Source organism: Anabrus simplex, chromosome 1 (genome assembly GCF_040414725.1).
Source record: "Anabrus simplex isolate iqAnaSimp1 chromosome 1, ASM4041472v1, whole genome shotgun sequence".
Classification (NCBI taxonomy): Eukaryota; Metazoa; Arthropoda; class Insecta; order Orthoptera; family Tettigoniidae; genus Anabrus; species Anabrus simplex.
In genome coordinates this window covers 883,595,748-883,622,400 of record NC_090265.1, presented here as the reverse complement: position 1 = coordinate 883,622,400, position 26,653 = coordinate 883,595,748, and the positions used below count along the sequence as shown (strand labels likewise).

The 26,653-nt window shown below is 39.1% G+C and overlaps 2 protein-coding genes across 2 annotated transcripts in view; one reads left to right on the top strand and one right to left on the bottom strand.

Annotated features, from left to right (window-relative positions):
• The window catches only part of LOC136874388 (transmembrane protein 179), a 38,268-nt gene extending 30,099 nt beyond the window's left edge, over positions 1 to 8,169 (bottom strand). The window contains exons 1-3 of the mRNA XM_067148030.2: positions 7,764 to 8,169; positions 7,489 to 7,665; positions 7,265 to 7,393 (exon numbers count right to left, since the gene is read on the bottom strand). Coding sequence (XP_067004131.1) covers positions 7,265 to 7,393; positions 7,489 to 7,665; positions 7,764 to 7,873 — 416 coding nt within the window. The 5' untranslated portion in view covers positions 7,874 to 8,169. The remainder of the gene's footprint in view (positions 1 to 7,264; positions 7,394 to 7,488; positions 7,666 to 7,763) is intronic.
• A 427-nt stretch (positions 8,170 to 8,596) lies between these two features.
• Positions 8,597 to 26,653, top strand: part of Atg2 (Autophagy-related 2) — a 412,975-nt gene continuing 394,918 nt past the window's right edge. Inside the window, exon 1 of the mRNA XM_067136531.2 lies at positions 8,597 to 8,868. Coding sequence (XP_066992632.2) covers positions 8,701 to 8,868 — 168 coding nt within the window. The 5' untranslated portion in view covers positions 8,597 to 8,700. The remainder of the gene's footprint in view (positions 8,869 to 26,653) is intronic.

Here is a 26,653-nt window from a genome sequence, read left to right as displayed (position 1 = left end):
GGTCAACCATTGCACTGTTGGCCGTGGGTGGTAATGCCTTCCATGATATATTCCCAACACACACAACACCATCGATTGAGGAATGTTAAATATCAGCAGAAATTCAAAAATGCAAAGTTCCATTCATCTGGCCCACACTAACATGCCCCGTTAGAAAGACTATAATTTATGTCGCCTTGCCACTACCAGCACCTAGATATCAAATCACACCTGATAAAAGTCTGTGCACTTCCAAGGCATCACAGTACGGTGGCTATACCATGACTTTAGGCATGTCAGTGTATTTTTGATAGTGGTTTAACATTGCACTAACACATCAAAGGTTTTTAGCAATGCTGTTTACAGAATAGATAATGAACACTTATGTTTATAATGGTTATGGATGAAATTCTGAAAGAAAGAAAAAAGCCAAGATATGGAGGAGATATGAAAATATTGTTGTTTGTAGATGACATAATGATCTGGGGAGTCAAAAATACAGAAGTACAAATCCAACTAGAGGCAGGCAATTTCATCTCAAATCATACAGGCCAAGAGTGCATGCGTCACATCACTATTTCAAAGCTTGCTGAAAAAAATAAATGTTTAAGTTCCACATGACATCTCTGAAAAAAAAAAAAAAAAAAAAAAATTCTATTGACTTGTAAACATTTCTTAATAGAAGGGAAAATTGAAAAAAATGTAATTAAAAATCTAAAAGCGATACAGATCTGAAATTATTTTTAATAAATACCCTGTTCGCAATACTATTAGACCTGATTAACACATACTTCTGAGCTTTCTTTTCATTATTAATTTGAAAAAAAAAAAGGAAAAGTTGTAACTTTTTGCAAACTTCAAAACTGTGTTGCTGTTAACTTTCTTGAGAAATGATAACATGGAAACTTGACTGTCAACAATGACATTAATGCCTTAAGTTCTTAAAATATAAAAGAATATTTCTTCATAAAAATGAGAATATCTGAATTTTTTTGATTCTTTAGAAATAATTTTCTCTAAAACGCCATCCTGAATATTCTAAAAATTACATGGGATTTTGTTTGGTCATTGTACTTATGAAAGATACAATCAAAGTGGGCAGTATTTTTCTGTGCAAAATGTGAGAAATTTTAAAGTTAGGCCTATCCACACTCAAGGTCAGAAGATTCCGGTCACTTAAATATTTAAAATGTTTACTAACATTGAGTAAATGTAATGCAAAATTGGTATTTCTGAGTCAAAATAACTGTTTTACAGTGCTATAAATGAGTGAGAAAATAGTTTTTGATTTTGTTCAAGCATTTTATAACAAAATTAGATATAAAAAATGCATGTTAGCTTTATGCATGTTTCTGATATTTTTCAAAAATTTTTACTCTCCTCTGTCTTGATTTTACTTTTTTTTTTTAAATAACATTTCAGGAGATGGAATTGCCTACACTGGTTCAGGGTTTGAAATGTAAACTTTACTAGGCAATCAACTGATTGTCAAGGATATATATTTTTTTTTAACCCTGAGTGTATACTACTACAACTTGGCATGGCTGCTATACAAGGGATATCCCTAGGATCTTTAATGCAGTGGTTTCCCGTTGCCTTCTGCATCCTAATGTCGTTGACCAGATCAAGCCTTTAGGGATAATTTCTCATCCCAAGGACAAGAGGATGCCCTTGACTTCTACCTGCTCATCCGCCCTCCGAGGAAGCCGTTGGCACTTGGTAAAAGGGGACCACTTATACCGGTGGTCACTCGGTAGACGCAGTTTAATGTCATGCCCGGGACAATGATAATCAGTGCCTGACAGAAGTCAAAAGAAGAACTGCTATGGCAAAACAAGTGTTTCAAAACAGAAAAAAAACCCCACTATTGTTAAATAAGCACATAGGAATTGAAACCAGGAAGAAATTTGTTAAAACCTTTGTTTGGAGCGTGCTAACTTACGGTTGTGAGACGTGGACTTTGGGAAAACAAGCACAATCAACACTAGAAGCTGCTGAAATGTGGTTCTGGAGAAGACTGACAGGGACAAGTTGGACAGAAAAAAAGACTAATATCTAAATCTTGAAGTTAATGAGAAACGGACCTTAATTTATTCAATAGAGCAAAGGAAAGCTAAATTTCTTGGACACGTCCTACGACAACACCTTTCTCCAGAATGTCTTCGAAGGAAAGGTCCTAGGGAAGAAGTCGAGAGGAAGACCACGTCTCTCATACCTTAGGAACATATTCACTCAGCTGGGTTTTGCTTCCTACGTCACGATGAAAAGGATGGCTGAACACCGTGGGATGTGGCTGCAGCGACAAGGCTTAGCCTTTAGATAATGGATGGATGGAGTGTATATTTCAACTACTCTATAAGAAGTGTGCTGAAAGAGGCTCACACTGTAAAAATCAACATTGCACTGCTTAAAAGAGTTAATTTGTTTTTTCATCTGCTTCTCATTGGACTTGGGTAGCCAGGCTGAATTTGCAGCATGTGGACAAGGATGATCCAACAAGATCAGCACTTGGGAAATGGGAACTGCACACTGATCAGCTGATGATGGCCATTTGAAAGCATTTGCTGGACCATGAGGTGTCAAAAACGAGACTATTACATGCAGTGAATGCATGTGCATACTTCCATGACTTGCTGGCACTTTACCGATTTTGGTTGTAAAGATAGAATTTTTTGAGACCAATTTTTGAATTTGGGTTCTCCTTTTTTATTAGAATATATGCTTCTTTTACTGATCTTGTCATATATCTTTTTTAATGATTTTCACTTACAGAGATAACATCAGCCTGATTAGGACTTTGCCTGTTATAATCTTTGTCATCCCTTAACTTAGATGATATTCTAGAGCAAAATTAAGTGTATCATCTTGCAATGGATGTCCACAGTAGGAATCTGGGCATGCCCACATACCTTTTGCCTTTATTTTACAGGTTTCTGGAATTAATTAATGTGAGGAAGTAGGTATGCATTTGTGTAACTGCTGCTTGGAGTAGATATCTGGTACAGTGTCAATAATTGTACTTTCTCAGGATACTAGCTGCTGAGATGGCTGTGTTAAGGTTTTGAAACCACACATCACATTGGGTGCACATGTCACTGTCTTCAGATTCTGCACTAGGTACATCTACATCATACACTATGCAAGTTTTGAAGATGTTGCTTGTGTTAAACTTGTTTCAAGTTCTACCACTTTTCTTTGTACATGTTATTTTCTTCTTGTTCTTCTTATCTTGTCAGGTCATTTGAGGGGGGATATATTAGGGGCTAGAGCAGAAATGCTAACATTCAATGCAACAACAACTTTACCCTTAGGAATATAAACATCTGCATTGTCTTCTTCAGTTTCACATTCTGGTGATTGTGATTGTTCAGGTGAGTTACCACTAAATGTCTTGTGTTAGTGAGTATAGCAAATCCTGCACAATGGATGTGATGGTAACACAGTTGTTTGAGGACCACAATATTTCTGCAGTAACTCAGCCAGATTTCCAGCAACTATGAAGTGTTATTTAACTTTTCTTAAACACAATATTTTTGTGTCTGTTTTCATAGTCCACACATCTCAACCTTTCACTACTATATTCCCTCACTGATATTGTATCTAACAAAAAGTTCAAACCACACACAAAACTCCAAGCAGAATGATTCATGAGCAAGTTCAAACTTGTTTATAACAGAAGAGAGCTGGAAACAATGTTACCAACATGCTTATTTTATAATAGAAATTAAAACAAGTTCAGTTACTGCACCACATTTTCAGACCAGAGAGCTAGGTGCGACTGTACTGTCATTTGTTTCTTTCTCGCAGTCGATGTGATCGTAAGGTGCACAAGGCTGCTAACTCTTCAACTTAACTGGTTGTGCATTGTTTGGCGAGGCAGTGCTACTTTTGAAATTACGAAGTAGTGGTACAAAAGTGGGTGTGTGTGTGTGTGTGTGTGTGTGTGGAAGGGTGTCTAGGGGTGTAAGGCTTAGAGCACAGTTACTGAATTTCTACTGAAATTAAATGCTAAAATATGCAGAACGTTGAAAAATTTCTAACACTTTACACACACAAATATTGCTCATTCTGATTGCACTAACTACTACAAACCAAACCCCATTCATCAAGAATTCATGACAAACATCTAGCAAAGTTAAAAACTTTGTCACTTTAAGAAGGATTCCTGTGCATGTAGGAGTAGAAGGCAATGAACTGGCAGATAAACTAGCAAAACGAAAAGCACTAGTACCTACATGAGAATCAAACCTCTGGCAACTAACTCAATCAACAAGACAATCACAAATAAAACCCTTGAAAAACAGAAGAAAGAAACTACCCAACTTACTACAATGAAGAAATGGAAAAAAATAAATGATCTATGGGACAAAAATAAAAACAAGCCAGGGAAAGCAGCAGTGGCAATCTTCAGATTGGAAACAGGACAAGACTGCTTAGCTGCACATCTAGCTAGAATCAAAATCGGCCTATACCCGATGGAAAAGTGTACCATCTGCAAAATTACTGTATAAGTGATGGATTCAAAGCACCTACTTCAGTGCACAGGACTCAACCTAACCCAACAAAAACAAGGCACTTTACCAGCCTTATACTGGACAGCCAGAAACACGATGAAACAAGACGCTGTTCCCTAATACATCTGTACTTTATTAATGTTACAGTATTTGTATATTACTGTTGTCTAGAGATATCAATTCTGTACTGGAGTTACTTACCTATATAGTTGGCCCATTATTGGACATTTTAGGTAAATTTTCCAGCTAACTCATTCCTGGTTGCCAGCATTTCACTGATTTGTGCTCATCAGTTGGCAAATAACACACCTACCAAGACGTATGGCTGATGCGTACCGTGGAGGCCACTGCGTAGGCTACTTGGAACCGCCAGCAGTGCCATTACACTACCAGACTCATTTGGGACAAATATTTCAGGTTTCCTATGGGAATCAACATCATCTGATGGCTAGGCAGGCATCCAATTTTGAAAACGAGACAGTCTCTCATAGCGCATCGGCACTGTCAGTGATGAGCCCAAATTAGCACACTGTAGCAAAAGGCTGGCAATCAGAAATGAGTTTGCTGGAAAATTCATAATGCCTAATAATGGACCAACTATATTGGTATTATAAATTTACTAATTCAGGACAAAATATTTCAGGTTCCCTATGGGAATCGGAATCTATATCATGGGAATTACTTCCCAATAAAGACATAGCTTACAACCGGGGGACGTTAAGCCTCGAGCAGATCCCTTGGTGCTATTCAACAGAAGTAGGCTATGTGCTGGCACTGAGTTTCACCCTCTCCCTTCCTACTATCATATATCACGTCATTCATTTCATCTCATCAATTCCTATGATGAGGTTGACGTTGGGAAGGACATCCGGTCATAAAAACCCGCCACGACAGATTCATTTTGTCTCATACCCGACCCCGTAGAGAAACGGGACAATGTTTGGACAAACAAAGATATAGGTTACAACAACTAACTCAATAACCAAATAATATACTCTGCAATTCTCATAAGTTTTGTGATGGTTTGAGTAAATGATTAGTAAAAAAACCTCATAAAAACGTGATTTAAAAAAATGTTATTAATAAATATTTGTGTTAATACAGATGCCCGCCCCGTGGTGTAGGGGTAGTTTGCCTGGCTCTTACCCGGAGACCCCGGGTTCGATTCCCGGCCAGGTCAAGGATTTTTACCTGGACCTGAGGGCTGGTTCAAGGTCCACTCAGCCTATGTGATTAGAATTGAGGAGCTATCTGACGGTGAGATAGCGGCCCTGGTCTAGAAAGCCAAGAATAACGGCCTAGATGATTCGTCGTGCTGAAAACACGATGCCTCGTAATCTGCAGGCCTTCGGGCTGAGCTGCGGTCACTTGATAGGCTAAGGCCCTTCAAGGGCTGTAGTGCCATAGGGTTTGGTTTGGTTAATACAGATAGCTAGAGCAGAGAAGACAATGCAAATAGTTAGACCAGTTGTATGCAGTAATATAACAGGAACATTAGCATTCTGAGACTTTCCAAATTTAAAAAACATTAGGAAAAATCTAAAAAAAAATTTCTTCTTAAATTTGTAAATTAAAAGAAAGCCAGATCTCCAATACTTTTGGTTTAGGCCCATTAGTTATTTTGTTCTCTATTGTTATTTTCAAAATACACATTTTTAACAAGGCTGTATCATTTTAAAAAATCAAGAGAAAATGAAAATATTTTATTCTCATAAGAAGTTTAATATACAGTATATCTTTTTCAGAGAAATTCATGATAATGAATTGACATGCACTGTATGATTTGAAATTAAATCACCCAGGCTGTAAATGACAGTACTGAGAAATATGGTATGAAAATCAGCGTGGAGAAGAGCAAACCAGTGGTGATGACAAGAGGAGAAACAGAAGGGATCGTTAGTATCAGGGGACAAAACCTTAAGGTTGTTGAATACTTCAAATATTTGGGAAGTGAAATAATGCAAGATGCATGGTTAGATAAGGAGATCAGCACAACAAGCAGGAAATATCGTCGTTGCCGGGACAAAACCTCCTGTGTGAAATATTTTAGCTTAGAACTTTGGCCGGTAAGGTTCTGCCACCTAAGGTGCAATATTGTGTGAATATGGTCAAGGCATTCTCACTCTTCATAATCTATGTGCTGCGGGTCAGTATATCTCCAAAAATATTATCACATAGGAGGTTTCGTCCCAGAAACGATGATATGTTCTACCAGAATCTAAGGAACCTGGTATGGAACAGAGAAGTTCCTATGAAATGTAAAGAGATAATGTACAAGATGTATTATACCCCTGTATTAACATATGCATCAGAGACTTAGACTTGACAGCAAGAAGCAGGTGAAGTTCCTGAGGAGTATGGTAGGGAAAACATGGAGAGGCAGAGTAAGAAATGTTGAGGTTAGGAAAAAAAAAAAAAAAGTGATAGGATGGAGAAGAAGAAATTAAGGTGGTTTGGACATGTTACGAGGCTGGAGGAAGGATACCAAAACAAGTGTTAGAGGCTAAGACAGAAGGAAAGGGGGCAAGCGGGAGGCCCAGAGCAAGATGGATGGACTCTGTCAAGAACAGTATAAGAAAAAAATGAGTGGACTGGAATACAATTACTGCAGAGAAGTGGAGGAAGGAGAGGCAACAGTGAACAAATGCCATCAACACCCCGAACTGACAAGAGCTGGACAAGGGGAAATGAAAATGATGAATGAACATAATAGTATAGTTAGGCCTACATACAAATTATTAATTCAGTCTGATTTTCAACCAAATACTTACGAGGGAAATCTCTCAGTCATATCTTCACACCATACCAGAAAGCCAAGAGTAACCATAAGAGCTGCAGCTAAGATCATAATGGACATAAAGATGCTCCCAATTACATCAACAAATGCAGACAAGAAGGAGCTGCAATGCGAGAAAGACAGTAATGTATCATAAAAAATACTGCAAATAGCATGAATGGTAAAAAAAATTGAAAAAAGCCGATAAACATAGTGTACCTGTCAGTCCCTCTATACAAAAACATTGACATTCGGTAAACTTGGACAGCTGCTGTGAGAAATAAGACTACACCAACAAATACAACATAGTTGCAATATGCTTGAGAGGCCCAACTGACAGAAAAGAGACCATCCTCTTCTCTCCATTCACCAGTAGAAAACAGAAGACAGTGACCGCTAAAAAAAAAAAAGAAAAAAAAAAAAGCAACATAAGAGTTGCCTTAACATACTTCTGCTGTACATTCAAACACAATTAATAGAATGTAAATACTAACTTGAATTCCTCCTGATGGAAGCTCATAGGGACAATAATGCATAGTGACAATATTAAAGCAATTGTATATCCAGCAATTTGACCCAACAAAATTACATTTGACAGAGACATTGTAAACGTTAAAGTGCAAATTAAAGCCTATTAAGTAAAGTTCACTTCATAACCTGTACCGCTAACGAAAGATATACGTGATATACACGAACTCTCCAGTATTTAGCCTCCCACTAATTCCCATAAATAAAGTGTGCGCCGCTGTCACAAGAGTTAATGTAAGTTAATGCAATGACGTTTCAGAGACCTATCACATCACATCGCATCCCATCCCATCGGTCAACCATCAAAACAATAGATGACATTTCCGGATATTTAATTGGCAAAACAGTTACACCAACCGAATAGAACGAACTTGACATCCACTCGGGGTAATAAATTGTCCATTACTCAAATACAAATATCAGCGTATGATGACAACAACAACAACAACCAAATACAGTGCTGCGAGAGAGCTAATCTTTCCTTCCGTAAATTGAGCAGCTTAGCACAAAGAGAATAAGTAGCTTAGCAGTATTCAGAATAGCCTGGCTAACTACACAATTATTTAACGTTTTCGTGGTCGATGTTAAAACGCAGATTTTCGATAGCGAATTTCAACTTAAGTTATATTAGTTTCATTCTTGCCTGGCGTCAAATTTATAAATAATAACACGTTTTGAACATGTTTCTTTCTTTCCTATCTCCTGCCTTAAACAATCTTGTTTTTCCAGTTGCAGCGTTGACTTGCAATCAAAACATATGACGTCATAGACAAACAGAGGAGCCTGAGCATTCGCATGATACATGTGCATGTGTATGTGTGAGGCCAGTGGAGGATGCTTTGTTGTGTTTCTTTGTGATTACATCTTCTTATTCTCACTTTTGGAAAGACTTTGCTCAGTACAATGCCCTGGTATTTACCATGGTCAGAAAGCATAAAGAAACGTGCTTGTAGATACTTACTACAACGATACTTGGGTCAGTTTTTGGAAGAAAAGTTGACCTTGGATCAGCTGACAGTAGACCTATACAATGGAACAGGAACTGTGTCTGAAGTACGACTGGACGTTCAGGTATTTCATTGTTTGATATTTGTACGCTACTTTTCCTTCTTTTCCTTCTTGGACGAAGGATTGTCCGGAAGCATGCAGTTTAGTAACATAAGTGTAGTGTTAACGACAGAACAAAGAAACACACTTGTCAGATGCTCCAAGGTGTACGGTAACAACTATCCTAAGACTGGACACATCTATCAAGTTTTAAAAAAAATAGTGTAAAATATACTGATTCTCTACCCTGACAGCACATCTTGCAACTTAAAATATCGGTTTTAAAATATTCATCTACTGTATATTCAATTTTACATTAAATTAAATTTATCATACCTCTTTTGCACTTCATGGGATGGGTTTCTACTGACTTAGTCTTAATCTTGCACAGCAGCTGAGTGACCTGTCATTTTACCCGGACCTTTGCGATTACTAGTAGGTCCTAGGCCAACTCCAAATTGGATGGAGTCCTCTATAGCAAAACATTCCATCCATCTCATTGATAGTGAAGTGATTACATTAACTCAAGCCTGAAAGATATTATTCTACCTTTGTTATAGTTTCAGTCGATGGATATCGCTTTTAAATATCAAGCAGTGAAAAACGAATGGAACAAGTAAAAAGAAGGTGTAGCAGAAGGCCTATACTGTGGAAAAGGATCTGTGTCATTTGAACAAAAATGTAGTCCTAACATCATCATATAATTAGCATTCTGCCTTAGGACAGGTTTTCACATGGCAGCTCTCCATTCAATCCTGTCACCTGGTACTGTCTTCGTTTTCTCATAATTGGAATCTACCCTCATACTATCAATCATCTGGTATCTTCTGCATCCTCTTCATCCATTCTCTGTTCCTTCTAAATCATCCATCAGTAAACAATCTCTTCTCATCCAATGTCCTAACAATTATGATAATAAGTGTTGCCTAACGGTGATATATATGCGGTATGAAAAGATGAAATGCTTCCGTCGCTGAGGGCAAAGTAACTGAATTCATAAGAATGTGAGGAAGTGCCTAATAAGGCTTAAAAGTATTTTATGAAGGCCTAGGCTTGGAAATATATGTCATCAGACTAGCACATAAAGATATGGCAGATTTGATTTCAAAGCTAGATACTCCATGGAGCAATGTTTAAAGAGTACAAATAAAAAGCCAACTTTGAAATACTACTAAAGATCTAGGAAGTTACACGTAAAGTGTGTGTTGACCAACATATTCCAGTTATTCTGATTGATGAAACTTTTGTTTTCTTTAGGAGTGCGACTACCTCAGGTTATATTGTGTTTATCTACCCTACCCTACTTCAATGTTATACTTGCTGTCCTTCTGTTCTCAAGACTGTGGATTCAGTTCTGGCTGAAGTTTTAAGACCGGGCAAGTTGGCTGTGCTTTTAGGGGCATGCAGCTGTGAGCTTGCATCCGGGAGATAGTGGGTTCGAACCCCACTGTCGGCAACCCTGAAGTTGGTTTTCCATGGTTTCCCATTTTCACACCAGGCAAATGCTGGGGCTGTACCTTAATTAAGGCCACGACCATTTCCTTTGCACTCTTAGGCCTTTCCCATCCCATTGTCGCTATAAGACCTATCTGTGTCGGTGCAACGTAAAACAAATTAAAAAAGAAAAAAGAGTTTTAAGGCATTTGAATGTAACAACTCTTATGTTGTTGGCTTCTGGCATGTTGGAAAGCTTCTGCAGTACAAATCTCTGATGTCCTGACTTGTCTTCAAATCTATAGCAGCTGAAGGGACATTGAATAAATAAAATTATTTAATGTAGAGGAAGGGTCACATTAAAAGGCAGTTGCAGTGAAATCACTTACCCACCAAGATTTTCTTTCTTTTAATTGTATCTACACGAAATAGAGTACATACATTGGATGTGAAACAAAGGGGAAACAAGTCTCGCAGCTTGGTTTTTATTTGCTATTGGGCACAGTTCAAATACAATATTCTTGATGTTGAGGTTGTTACCGAAGATATCAGATTGATTTAATAAAAAGAAAATCAATGGAAGTCTGACAATGTAAAGAACTTATATTTGCAATAATGCGAGCAATAGAAAAGAGCAGGATCTGCTGGACATGTGATCAGGATGAACAAGGAGAGAATGATCAGAAGAGTGTGGGAGAAAATGGGTAGGACGAGAGGAAAGTTGGGAACCAAGTGGGTTGTCAAACTACGGAAGGACTGGACTGAGATTGGGATCAAGGTGGAAGGGACAGAGAACTGGAGAAATAAAATATAAATATAGAGAAGCACCAATGGGGGAGACAAGAGGAAAGGATACTGAAAATCTCAGCTGAAAAACAGGAGAGAAGATGAAGGGGTTCTGGGAGGAGCAGAAAACCCAAAGGACAACAAAGATGCATGTGGTCCTCCAGAAAGAAGAAGAGGCAGACACACAGTAGAATTCATATCAGTTTGTCTGTCTTGGAAGCCATGATTCTTTTTTCTCACAAGGTACCATACTGAATATACTGATATGGAAATGTCTACATATAAATTGGATGGAAAAATCAATAGAAGCCCAATCAGACCATTAGAAACTTATCAAGAAAACTTGCAGGGACCTCCTAATCAAGGACAACACTGTCAGCATTAAAAAATGTTAATAAGTAGAAATGTCTGTAGTCAGGTGATGTACTGGATAATGATTGTTTACTACAGGGTGCTTCAAGAAGCATAATGAGCAGGCTTTGAATATTTGTGCACTTTAGAAATTTGAAAATCTGTCCTAAAAATCTTCAAAATTTGTTAAAAAATGCTTTGAAAATAAATGTAAATTTAGATCTATATTTGTAGTGTACAGCCTCTGTGGCTCAGACGGCAATGCATCGGCCTCTCACCGCTGGATACCATGGTTCAAATCCCGGTCACTCCATATGAGATTTATGCTGGACAAAGCGGAGGTGGGACAGGTTTTTCCCTGGGTACTCGGGTTTTCCCTGTCATCTTTCCTTCCAGCAACTCTCTCCACTACCGGGCGAATTAGCCGTGCGGTTAGGAGCGCGCGGCTGTGAGCCTGTATCCGGTAGATAGTGGGTTCGAAACCCGCTGTTGGCAGCCCTGAAAATGGTTTTCCGTGATTTCCCCATTTTCACACCAGGAAAATGCTGGGGCTGTACCTTAATAATTAAGGCCACGGCCGCTTCCTTCCCACTCCTAGGTCTTTCCTATCCCTTTGTCGCCATAAGACCTATCTGTGTCGGTTCGACGTAAAACAAATAGCAAAAAAACCCACTCTCCATTCTCATTTCATAGCATTAATCAGTCATTCATAAATCACTTCGGGAGTGGCGACCCAATTGTACTAATAGCCTATATATGGTTCATTCAATACATCCCTGACCCGGTCAAAGACTGGAAAACAGGTTGTAGGTTTTCATTTCATTTTTCATTTGTAGGGTACATATTAAATGGTAGGCTGCCACTTATACATTAACAAAATTACAAAGGCCTACCATGGTGCAGTGGCTTATTTTCTTGTAGATATTCACAAGTATTTATTACAGTTCATTTTATCATTATGCTGCAAGTGCTAAAACACAAACTTGTGCTTATTTTCACTTGAAATGGTTTTTATATGTAGGCCTACTTAATAGGCTCTTTCTACATCACATGCCTCAGTTGTTCCATACTCCAACGTAACTGAATTAGAGACTTCTAGTATTAATGATGCTTTCTGGAGTGGCTTAGTGTTTACAGTATGGGCGTAGAACAAATTTTTTAATTTTATTTTCCTGCCTCGGTCTCACCCTTGGCTTTGAAAACATGAAAGTGACTGAAGCTTGAGCGATGCTAGTAATGCCATTCCTTATGTAGCCAGTACATGTAATGAATGGTGTGAAAAATTGCATAAATTATATAGTCTGTTGGTGTGTACTTTTTGTTTTGTTTTACTATTTGCTTTACGTCGCACCGACACAGATAGGTCTTATGGCGACGATGGGACAGGAAAGGCCTAGGAATGGGAAGGAAGCGGCCGATGCCTTAATTAAGGTACAGCCCCAGTATTTGACTGGTGTAAAAGTGGGAAACCACGGAAAACCATCTTCAGGGCTGCCGACAGTGGGGTTCGAACCCACTATCTCCCGGATGCGAGCTCACAGCTGCATGCCCCTAACCGCATGGCTAACTCACCCGGTGTGTAGGCCTACATTTTAGTGGACTTGGTAGACTGGTATGTATAGGCCTAGTTAAGTAATTTCTGACCTGATGAAGAAAGCAACGGAAACAACCTCACTCCTGATTTCCCTTGTGTGCCTCTTCAGTGATGTCTAGGACATCTATGACAGCTGATGGTGGAGCTGTTGAGGATCCAACCAACCTACAGGTGGACTACTTAACATACAATAGCATCAATGAATTGCGTTTCTTCGTTTTGTTTTTAATCGAGGGGGTCTGGACTATATTGTGCATTTTCTCCCAGAAAGTCCATTAGAGATCATTCAACTTTCTCAGCAATTTCAGTAAAAGGACAATCCTCTCTTCTAATTCCCTGATGCCTCATGATATGCACATCAAATTGCACTGGGTTGCTCTTGAAGGTCATCTTTACTCGACACTTATTATACCGGTACTTTGTTGAAAGAAGAAACTTCCTGAGGGTCAAAGTCTTCAACTAATGGTATTGTATTTCTTCTTCTTCTTTCCCTTTGTGTCGTTAGGGGTCGGGGCATTTCAGACATTCATTAAAGTTTCTTCTGTCGTGTGCCATTCTCTGAACATCACCCAGGGTCTTTCCTCGCTTCCTGATCAGTCCTAAGATATATTCCTCTCATTCAATCCGTGGCCTCCCTTGGGTTTTTCTTCCTGTTGTTCTGGCTTGCCACACCTGCTTCACTTTCCTTTCATCTTCCATTCTTTCTAGGCTACCAATCCAGCCCAATCCTCTCCTCTCAGTGACATCCATTATTGGCTCCTGCTGAAGCTAATCTATCACTGTGGTATTTCTAATATGGTCTCTTTGAGTTTTCCCGGCAACTTTCTGCAAGTATCTCATCTCAGCGGCGACCAAACGACTCTCCAGTTTTTTATGCACTGTCCAACTCTGCACCTTACAGAAGGGTTGGCAGGTACACAGCATATACCCGCATTTTTGTGTTTCTAATAATTTCTTACCTATAATTGTATTGTTTATACCATAGTAAACTTGATTAGCTTTTCTAATCTTGTTTATTTCTGCCTCTAATTTTCCATCCTCTCTGAAGATGGTGCTCAGGTACTCAATTTATTCTACTTGCTCAATATCCTCATTGTTCTACTTGATCAGAAGCTGTACTTTTTCTTCTTTGGTGAACTGCTTGACATTGGTTTTGCTCACATTCACTTCCATCTTGCGGTCTTGGAAGGCATAAGCCCATTCAGTAAGAGCTTGTTGGAGATCCTCCTTTTTCCCAGTCAAAATCAGAATGTCATCTGCATAGACCAAGGATTGGACATACATTGGTCTCATATTCCAGTTGCCAACCTTATTCTTTTACACTGCTTAATGACTTGGTTAATGAAGATCACAAAGAGAAGAGGGCTCAAGCTGTCACCCTGCTTTACTCCCTTCACCATCTCAAATTCCCTAGAGCATTCACCAGCTATTCTCACCACTCCTTGGACTCTATTGTACATGCTCCTAATGTGGCATAAGAGAGTCTTGATTACCTTTTCCTCTTTAAGTGCTGCCCAAAGCTGTTCCCTAGGGACCGAGTCAAATGCGGTCTTTAGGTCGACAAATGCAGCTAGAACATCCTTCCCACGACTAAGTCGTTTCTCTATAGCGGTTCTTAGTGTGTATATATGGTTGTGTTTGTCGATTTGGCCTGAAAGCACACTATTCTTCCAGTTTTTCCTCTACTTCTTGTCTCAGCCTCCTCTCTAATATGCAAGAGTATATCTTTCTGGCCACACTGGAAAGACAAATTGCTCGATAGTTCACACAGTCCAGATTGCTGCCCTTCTTATGAATAGGAACAATAATGTTCTTCTCCCAATCCTTTGGAATCTTCTGAATGTTCCATGCTTGTTGGCATATCCTTATCATCCATTTCACCACAGCCTCTCCTCCATACTTCATCAATTCCGGTGAAATTCCATTCCAACCAGCTGCATTGCCCACCTTCATTTCAGTGATAGCCCCTCGTACTTCACTCTGCATAATTGTCTCCCCTTCTTCTAGTTCTTCTTCTGCCCCGTTACTGGAGTCGTCTTGTGAATTCTGGTCTGCACGAAACACGTTCTCATAATAAGTGCTCCACGTATCAAGAATGTCCCGTGGCCTCGTTTTGATCTTCTGGTTCCTGTCTTTAATGTTTCTGATTCTCTTTCCAATTTTGCCTTTGAGGGATCTTAGTCTTCCAAAAATTTTTCTGATTATTTCTGTATTCTGATTCCATTTCCTCACCAAATTCCTGCCAGTTCCTTTCTTTTGCCTCTTGTACTTGTCGCTTAGCTTCATTATGTGCTTCAGCTTAATTCCTCCAGTCCTCTACCATTCTTGTTCTCATGTACTCCCTCCATGCTGCATTTTTCCTCCTTACACCTTCCTTGACTTCCTCAGTCCACCACTTTGCTTGTTTCCTTCATGTGTTTACTCTAGTTTTCCCACAGACCTCTTCTGCTACTTTGATAATATTCGTCTTAAATTCCCTCCATCTCTCTTCTAATTTCCAGCCTCTCTTGGGTTCTTCTCTTTCTGTTTGCTGAAGTTTTTCCCCCTAACTTCTGAACATAATTCTATCTTACTTCTTCCTCTCTTAATGCGGAAATTCTTATTTTCCTGAATCAAAAATGAGAGGGTGTGGGTGTAGCCTTAAACCTTGTTTTCATAACCAGAACCCGATGTTCTACACTCATTTCTGCACTGCGGAAGACCCTTACATCCAGTGCTGCATAAGTCATGTTCTTGGTGTAACAAAAGTAGTCAGTGCAACTCTTTGCTCCTTGGCCTACTGCCTCAAAAGTTATTTTATGGGTACTTTTATGGGAGAAAAAGGTGTTGCCAATCCTTAGCTCATTATCAATACAGAATTCCAGCATTCTTTCACCATTGGTATTGATGGTACATTCTGCTCCATGTTGGCCCATACATCCATGTCCTCAACGTAACTTGTTTCCAATCCTAGCCTTCCAATCCCCCATCACAATAACATGTCTACTTTTTTCCCTGGCTTTGTCTATAGTTTTTTGCATTTGAACATAGAATTGCTCCTTATATACTTCTTGCATATATTCAGTGGGAGTATAGACCTGAACTAGTGTAATACTTCCTCCTAGTTCCACATCCACTGTGATAAGTCTGGAGTTAATAGGTTCCCATCCTGTCACTATGTTTTCCACTGCTTCAGACATAATGATGGCCACTCCTTCTTTTGCCCGTTCATTCCTACTGACTCCTGAGTATCTCATTACATGTTCCTTCTCCAAATTTATTTGGCCACTACCTTTTCTCTTGGTTTCACTGACTTCAAGTATGGCAAGCTTGTACTTCTCCATTTCTTCAACTATTTCTACCTCCTTCCCTGACTGTGAGGTCACATTTCAAGTACCAATTCTCATATACTGTTTCGCGCCAGATTGTTTCCTTGATATCCGTCCGGCTACTCTCATATTTCTCTGAATAGTTAATTTCGCTCCACGTGGGTTATTAGCCCTACAGAAGCTAGCATGATGAGGGGGCTTCCCTCTTAGCTGTCATGCCAGCCCGTTTTCTGTCAGGGTATCTTCCCTTAGCCTTTGGGGTCCTCTCCCTGTCTGCAAGGCAGCAGTTTGTGGTTCGCAGTTCCTCTGCCTACTCCGCCATTGAAATGTTTTCAAGGTTCCTTCTTCCGCCTTTGTAGCCATCGACTGCCAACTTCTGATGAATTTATGTGCCATTTCCTGCACAAAGGCTTCATCTGGCCTCCTAAAGGGGAACTCCTTTGCCCGTAGCCATTGGTCGCCCTTCTGGTTCTCAGGTTTGGTAATGGCCGCTCTGACCTTCGACCAGACAGTCGCAGGTCGTACCGTCTACTGTCACATACGGTAGCAGGATATTCTTGAACTGACTGGCGGTATTGTATTTACTAACCTGAAATTGTTGTCATAGTAAACCACAATTCTGGACTATGTTCTCTATCTCAGTATAACTGCAGGAGAAAAGGACCTCCTTGTTTGGCCCTTTGCCACAATGGTCATCATCATTAAAACTGGCATAGACAGCAGGGGCACATTGTAAGTCATATCCAAAAAATGTCCTTGCGGCATTCAAGAAAGGGAGATTGTATTGTTTCAGTGACTTTATGAAGTCCATGTACTACGAAAGGGACCTGTATCACTTTTACCTATGTATCTATTTTTTTTATAGGCCCTGCTCACCCACATATGATGCTGCCCTGATGGACAGAGTATACTTAAAACACTGGTACATAAAATAGTTTTAAAATTAATTAAACCTACGGCCTTATATCGTAAGATCTACCATGGTTTTATATGTACGACACAGTGGCTGTACAGGCTACACGAGCATAGTCGTATACATACCTAAATAAATACGGTATTAACATGAAATTGATATTTTTTCAAATACCATTTCAACCACAACTTCCTTGGATGAGCAAGTAGCTTATTTTCCATCTGCAACAAATTCTGCTTTTTGTAGTATTGAATATCGTCAATTTCTGCAACTTATGCATCGGTTTTGCCAGGTTAGACCCCTCCAGAGAGAAAGAAAATTAGTGTCTTTGTTGGAAACTATTTACAAAGAGGAAAAGAAAACTTGCTGAAAAATCGAAGAATGTGTCTTGGGTTGGTTGGTGGATCAAATGTTTATAATGAACATATAATATGCCTTGCAATCACCAGCAAAACAGCTGATGTTTATTTAGACACTATTGACACATGTGGTTATGCTCACACTGCCAATTATCTGGCAGAAATAGCTGTTAACAACATTCAATAGCACTTTACTAACAGGAATGCATGTTTTCAAATAAGAAAAATCATACAGATATGATGTGAAGTGATAACTGAAATAGCACACAGGAGAGATACTTCCTTTATACTTGCCAGGGACCCATCAACTCGCCCCTAGAAATATCAATTATCATTGATCTGCATTTAGAACTATCGCCCTGGTGGCAGATTTCCTGTCTTTGTTTACCTAGTCTTAAATTACATCAAAGAAGGAAATTTATCGAACATTTCCCTTGGTAAATTATTCCAATCTCAAATTCCTCTTCCTATAAATGAATATTTCTCCTCTTGAATTCCAAGTTTATCTTCATTTTAACTTTCCTCCTTTAAAAGCTCGACTCAGGCTTATTAGGTTTGCGAGGGCTAGGGAGTCTTTCATTTTCACGCCCTTCGTGGCCCTTGTCTTCCTTTAACCGATATCTTCATTTTTCGAAGTGTCGGTTCTTTTTCTTTTTTCTTCGAATTAGTATTATATTAAGGATTGTTGCCCAATTGTATTTCCTCTAATAACAATAACCACCACCACCACCACCACCACCACCACCACCATCACCACCCTCTAATTAACGTCCCCCCTTTCTCTATTTATCATTTCTTTATCAATTACTACGGCAAGTTGTTTCGAGTTGAACCTCGTATTTCTTTCATTATTTCTTCCTATTTTTTAAATATATTTTTTATTTGGCTTTATTCTTTTTTAACGTTTTAAATTATTTTATAAAACCTATATATCCACTTTGAAATTTGACGAAATTAAATCCTACACTGTTTTCCTAGGACTTCATTCACGCCACCTTTTGCTCTTCGGCCGGAGAAACAAATGCCTACAAGACCTGCCTAGCAACGACTTTACATAAGCGAATATTTGACCTGCTTATGAACTTCAGCTATATTTGTTTTCGGCGCAAGATAGTGATGTTCTGTTTACTCTCTTGACTGTGATTATTGTGTTTTGAACATTTACTGAATTGCTACGTTATGATACAATGTTAATTTTTTGCCTGTATTCAATGTGCTAGTTGTTGTAAGATCTTCGCAAATTGGCTGATGATGACACTTAAAATGTGTTGAAACCGGTCCCATTAAACAGGTTGTAACTACTTTTTACCATCTTATTACGGAGTATTGAAAGGTGGATCCTAACCTATAATATTGTACATCAGGCTTATTAGTCTACTAATGTCATTCCACTTCATCTCTCCACTGACAGCTTGGAACACACTGTACTTCTTAATTATATTGTATAAATATTTCGAGAGAAGTCCACCTTTTTATAGTATATCAATATGGGCTTTTAACCATGAACTTTATTTCGTGCAACGTAGCACTTAGTCGAGCAGCTCATCTCCTTTCTCCCAAGTCTTCCCAGACCAAAGTTTGCAACATTTTTGTAACACTATTCTGATATTCAAAATCATCCAGAACAAATCTTGCTGCTTTCTTTTTGATATTTTTCAGTTCATATATCAAGTAATCCTGGTGTGGTCCCATACACTGGAATCATGTTCTTAGTATTCTTGCTTGTACGGGTTGTTTGGGAGATAAGCACAAATAATCTTGTGGACAGAAGGAACGAATGTCTGCAGTTTATAGAATATGATTTTTTAAAAATTATTTAGTGAATGGCTTGTCCGAGGGAGGAGCTTGAAGTAGAGTGCAATGTTTGTGAGGTAGGTGGTAGCTTCATTTGTCCCTTAGTTTATACCATCTGCCGTACCATGCTTCAGGTGTACAATGTGATGTGTGGCTGTACACATCACTTCACTGCAGCTTCTGGACATATTCTGAATGTGTAACGTATAAGAAGTGATTGTAAGTTCATCACTTTATTGCGGCTTAACGTAGTATACAAGCGTAAGTTGCATGAAAATGTTAGCAAACGTTATCACGCTTGAAAATATTGTACTGTATGTCAGCAAAGCCCTAAGTAGTTCATCATTAAGTACTACATGAGCTACAAACATCAAATTTTTAACTTCTTGTAGTGCTTTCTCCATTATTGATGTTTGGCCATAATCACAGCGAAGTCTGTACGGTGTTCGGCTGTCCCCATCAGTCTACTAGAATATAGTCCTGTCCAATCCCGTAAGTTCCTCAGCCAAGAGTGTTTCCTTCGACCGCGACCCCTACATCCATCAATTTTACCCTGTATGATCAATTTACTGTAAGTCAGTTGTAATTTTCATTCCTCATAATATGCCCATAATATGATTGTACACATCAACATTCGTTCCCTCTTCATGCGTTTGTGTATGGCAGCATTGGGGATGTGGTTAGTCCACGAGATTCATAACATCCTTCGGAAAACCCATATCTTGAAGGCATTTATTCTTGTAATGGTGTAACATTCCATAGTCCATGTTTCAGCGCCATATACAAGCACTGAATATACATAGCATCTGTTGAATTTACAGACAGTGGCCTTATGATCCCAACTTAACAGGTTCAATCCTGGCTCAGACTGGTGGTATTGGAAGGTGGTCAGATACGTCAGCTTCATGTTGGTAGATTTACTGGCACGTAAAAGAACTCCTGCGGGACTAAATTCCTGCACCTCGGTATCTCCGAAAACCTAAAAAGTTGTTAGTGGGACGTAAAACCAATGACATTATATATATATTTTGCGAATGAGCCCATTAGGACTACACAAAGTACTTAGAGACAGGCATTTGCCTTTCTTTGTGCCTACACTTCCTTCCTTCATTCGTTTGCTGTGTGCTTCTTTTCTCTCTCGAGACCATGTTGTTCCGGTCTTCTTCTTTGGTTTTTCCTCTTGGTCAACTTGCCACTTATGAACTTTGGTTCTGAAGATAACCCGGCTTTGGATGTCTTCAAGTGTAATTCCTGCCAGTTTGAGATCTGTTTTAATTTCGCCAATCCAATTTCGCCAATGACATTATTATTATTATTATTATTATTATTATTATTATTATTGTTGTTGTTGTTGTTGTTATTGGTTTTTGTACTAATCTCTCAAAGACCCTGTATAGAAAATTGAAAATGGTGACGATGTCAGTTTGGGAAATGCAACAATTTTCTGTGTTCCTATTGGACACAGCAGTTTGCTATTTTCTCTGACAGAGTTCACATCATGTGTGGGCACAGGGCTGCCACATTCTGTAGAAAAAAAGTAACAAAACTGCAAAGTTTTAAAGTATGATGATGGGTGCCAGATGTATCTGCAACATGAATAAATTAAATACCGAAGGACTGAAATTCACTGACTTTTTAGCAAGACCAATGATCTTGTCACCATCTGATACCATTGCAGAGGATGCTAGAGGCCTGTGGTTCAGTTTGCGGCTCCAGCCTGCGGGCTTACGCCCCCAAACCAATGGTCCCACTTATTCTGACCAGTGGCCTTATCACTAGCCGGTGTTCTAAACATTCCAGACCAATGGTCTTGTCACTAACCAGTAAAACAGAACAAAAGATTTTTACCTTTTGTTTGTGAATCGGTTATCACTGCATGTTACTGGTTCCTTTTGCCGTAAATTGAAGGAAAATAAATTCTGTACCTGAGAGGCAAAAGGACGTGTGTCCAATTTTTTGTGATTTTGAGTTATGGCCATGGTGGTCAGTATGATCAAATGCATCTATGGAATAAACGCGGTGTACAATTCTACTGCATTTGTATAATGAGCAGTTGGCATAAACATGCAGCCAAGTAAGATAGCTAGCTTATACTGTAAAATTGACATAAGCCCTTTGCGCCTCAGTAACTGAATGTTATAATGGTCTTGATTTGCTTTTGTAGTCAGGGCATTGACTTTTTATACTTTAATATTTTTTTCACGTCTTTTAATGTAAGTTTTTCTCCGGATGACCAATAAAAGGTTCTGACCTGCCTAGGAGGCCAGAGGGAGTACCCCTACACTAGAAGAGGCATGGTAGAACTGTAATGTAGTGAAAAATAATTTTTTATAACCTTATTTTTTAGAAAAGCTGTCTTTTGTATGTTTTTGTTGAAATAAATACTTTTGTGCTATCTTGAAATATGAATGGGAGTTAGAATATGTTTTCATTGACATATACTAATGTATACAAATGAGAGGATATTGGCACTTTCAAATAATGGATCAGACTAGACGTTTTCATTACAATACACAGTTCTCTCTCTCTCTTTTTTTTTTTTTTTAGAACTCTTATTGCATAAGTGTTTAAAGCAATAGATTTTCATGGCTTTTAGTAAAATTATGTATATACGGACGTAAATGCTTGCGGTTATATAAAACTAGCTGATATACCCGTGCTTCTCTATGGGATCCTCAGAAAGACTGTCTTTGTGGTTTTCCTAACTGAAGCCAACATAGGTCATTACAAAAACACCAGTAGGAATGCAGCACCTAAAAGCAATGTTATCATATAAAAAACTTGATCAAGTGAAAAACTGCACATTTTCTCACTTTTAACGAACACTAGTACGGTGCCGATCTAACAGTCCAAAGTTCCAGAGCTGGAATGAACAGGTTGCAGACAGCCGTGAGCACTCCTCTGCCATTATTTCGTAAATATGCACACTGCTCATTCCACTCAGTGCCTCTGAGCAGGGATTGAATAGCTCGAACGCTATGATGAACTAGTGTGTTACGTACCAGTAGTATCAGAAAATTTATGAACCAGAGGAATGGCATGCTAAAGAAGAAAGTTATCTAACTCCCCAGCTACTTCCCGCCAATACTCAGGCAGGTTGTTACACTCAGTACGACCGGGCAAGTTGGCCGTGTGGTTAGGGGCGCGCACATCTGAGCTTGCATCCGGGAGTTAGTGGTTCGAACGCCACTGTTGGCAGCCCTGAAAATGGTATTCCGTTGTTTCCCCATTTTCACACCAGGCATATGCTGGGGCTGTACCTTAATTAAGGCCAAGGCTGCTTCCTTCACACTCCTAGTCAATTCCTATCCCTTAGTCGCCATAAGACCTATCTGTCTCAATGCGACGTAAAGCAAATTTAAAAAAAATACTCAGTATGCAGCAGTAATCTTATCTATCGGAGATGAGTGGCAACAGAAGACGCAAAGCACATCACATCAAACAATGGTCAATGTAATGTTGTTGATCAATTTTATGAGCTTTCTACATTTTAGGCCTTTACATTAAGTTTTCTTTCGACTCTGTGATATTAGGGCATCTAATAAAATTATTTATAACATGGACTCTAGATCCTTATTCTCTGACTTAACATGTCAAAAACATATCAGATGTAAGGCTTTTCAGGCGTTTGCTCTATTAACCAGTGTTTTGTGTTAGGTCTGACACTAGACTCATCAGAGTTATCAGACTGTGTTGAGGATGGTTGCCTAGTTGTATTTCCTCTTAAAACAATAATCACCACCACCATATCAAACTGTGCCTCTTATAAGGGCTTCAGATAAGTTCACCTGCATACACCCCAGCGTCAGTGGGTAGGGTCTGACACATCCCACTCTGATAAGTCTAGTGTCAGACCTAAGACGAAACGCTGGTTCATAGAGCAAACACCTGAAAAGCCTTACATCTGATATGTTTTTGATATTTTTGACATGCTCTGTTGGTGAAAAATATCTAATTCCCTCCATGGGAATTTAAAATTTTCCATTCTGACTTAACATACCGATTTTCATTAAATTCTGTTTACCCATTTTCTCGTGACTCGGCGCTGGTGTGGACTTAGTAACAAAAAATACAAATTCATGAATATCTCTGTGATCATAGACAGTACAGTAAAAATATATAAGACATAAATAATCAGAAATTTAATGCTATATAAGTTTAGTTATGTAGTATTTATCGATACGGCCACTTATAACATTAATATATAAGAATTAAATTTTAGGCCTTCTCCTAAACTACCATTTCAGTCAGCGTGAATAAAATTATTTATGACCTAGATTGTGGTAACTTATTTCCCGACTTTGCATACAGATTTTCATTAAGATAGGACCACTAATAACTTAAATATGTGAGAATTAAATTTTAGGCCTTTCCCAAAACTACCATTTTTCCCAGCTTGAATAAAATTATTTATAGCCTAGACTGTAGCGACTTATTTCTCGACTTTGCATACTGATTTTCATTAAATGACCTTCAACCGTTTTCTCGTGATGCTTGTATATACATACATACATATATAGAGACAGAAATTATGGAAAATTAAAAAGTGCATTTCCTTCTTACTGTGGATATGACCGATACAGAAATACCATCCTTTTTAAATTTTGAGCAATGTACAGACAAAACTCTTAGATATATATATATATAATTCGCTGGGGCCATCAAGGACCACGTTAAGTCTTGTTGCATTTGACACTGAACTTGGCCTTCCTTAGAGCCCAAATTTCCCTCATTCTTTGTGAGTGGGCCTGCTTACGCTCCTCTGTCCAAGGGGCACCGTGTCTTCTCTTCGGTTGCTCGTCTCGGTTTAGCCCGTTCATCAATATTTTCTTGCGGAAGAGATCTCTGTTAAGGGCGTCTTCAGCTGAGATATGTAGCATTTGAAGGTCTTCTTTGGTATTTCTAAACCAGGGAATTGTGGTTTTGGGGTTTGAATCAAAAAAGTGAAATATTTCTTTAGTTAACTTTCTTCCGTCCATTCTTTTCAGATGACCGTAAAATCGTGCCCATCTTTTTCTGATTGTCGGTAATTTTCTCTATTTTGCTGCAGACTTCCTTGTTGGATCTCTTTTGATGGACTCCATTTCTGTACTTTGATCCCAAGATTCCTCTCACAATTTTGCGTTCTCTTTTCTCCAGTTCTTCAAGGAGTCCTTTGTTGGCATTTAGAGACAGGGTTTCGGCTGCATATAGAACTACTGGCTTCAGAACTGTTTCATAGTGACCTATCTTGGTGTTTTGGGAAAGGCATTTTTTGTTGTAGATTGTATGGGATGTTTGGTAGGCTATTTCCAGTTTGCGTACTCGCTCCTGAAGTGCTTCTTTGTCCAGTCCATTTTTCATGATGATCTCACCCAGGTATTTGAATTTGTCTACTCGGGTGATGTCCCCGTATTTTGTATGGAGTTTTGGTGGAGCCTCTTTGATGTTAGTCATTACTTCTGTTTTCTCAAACGATATCGGCAAACCAGTTTGTTCGGCAATTTCCTTTAAAATTTCAACTTAAGCTCTATGTCGTTTGAGAGAACAGCAATATCATCGGCAAATGCTAAGCAGTCTGTTGCGATCCCCTTAGATTTGGTTCCTATTCTCAATGGACTGTAGTTGGTTTCCTGTAATCTCACCCGCCAGGTTCTGATGATCTTTTCAAGAACACAGTTGAAGAGTATCGGGGATAGCCCATCACCTTGTCGGACTCCTGTTTTGATGTCAAAGGAATGCGAGAGACATCCGTGGAACTTCACCTTGGATTTTGTATCGGTCAGGGTGGCTCTAATTAATGCCAGCAGTTTCAAATCAACTCCAAATTCATTTAAGATGTTTAGCATGACTTCCCGGTCAATGGAGTCGTATGCTTTCTTAAAGTCCACAAAGACAGACACATACTGCTTGGACCTTAGTGTACAATATCTGATGATCGTTTTGAGATTTTGGATCTGTTCAGCTGTTGAACGACCTTTTCTGAACCCTCCTTGGTATTCACCTATTTGATGTTCGACTTGTGCTTCCAAACGCTCCAGGATGGCAAGTGATAGAATTTTGTAAGTCACGGATAGCAAAGATATTCCTCTGTAGTTGTTGATGTTCTTCATGCTGCCTTTTTTGTGTAATGGATGGATCAAAGCTATTTTCCAATCTTCGGGTAGGGTCTCCTTGTTCCAAATTTCTTCTATTTGTTTTTGCAAGATATCAAGTGATTCCTCTGGGGCATATTTCCATAGTTCTGCTACTACCGAGTCTTCCCCCGGCGCTTTGTTATTTTTGAGACGGGCAATGTGGCGCTTGATTTCATCTCTGTCGGGTGGTCTGGAATCTGGGTACCTGAGTAAGGGTTCCTTGGTTTCAATGGGGCTTTGCGGTTTAGAGCAATTAAGTAAATTCTTGAAGTAATCTGCCAGAATGCTGCAATTTTCTTCATTTGACGTCGCCAGTGAGCCATCCTTTCGCTCAAAGCATAGAGATGGTGGTTTATAGCCAGTGAGTTTGCGTTTGAAGGCTCTGTAGTACTCTCTGCTTTCATTCTTCCTAAAGTTTTGTTCTATCTTTTCAATGAGAGATTTTTCGTATTTACGTTTCTCAGTTCTGAACACCCTAGCTGCGTGGGCACGTTGGGTTTTATAGGTTTCCCAATCATTTTCTGATTTCGTAGAGTAGTACTGTTTCCAGGCATTGAGTCTTTCTTGGAGGACTGATTCGCAGGTACCATTCCACCAGGCATGCTTTTTGCTTCTCTTGATTTCTGCAACGTCTTTGGCGGCCTCAACAAGGAGACTTTTGGCGTTGTTAAAGTCACAGTCATTTGGTCTAGCCTTCTCCTGGAACTCCTCGACCCTTTGCCGAAGTTTATCATTGTCAAAGCGTGTGATCTGTTTGGTTGTCTTCCGTGTGTTTGCGGGAATTGGTTTGAATTTGATAAGAGACATATAATGATCTGAGGCCATATTGATGCCTTTCTTTACCTTGACATTCATAATCTCAGGGCTGTTTCTCCTGGAGATTGCAACATGATCAATTTGGAACTCTCCGAGAGCTTGGACGGGAGAACGCCAAGTCATTTGCTTTCTGGGTAGATGGCGAAAGTGGGTCGACATGACCTGCAGGTTGTGATTTTCGCAAATGGACACCAGTCTTTTGCCATTGGGATTGGTTCTTTTGTGAGCAGGGTAATTTCCTATAACTTTCTTGTACTTCTGTTCACGACCTAGTTGGGCATTGAAGTCGCCCAAAAGAAGCTTGATATGGTGTTTGGGGATTTTGTTTAATTTTTCAT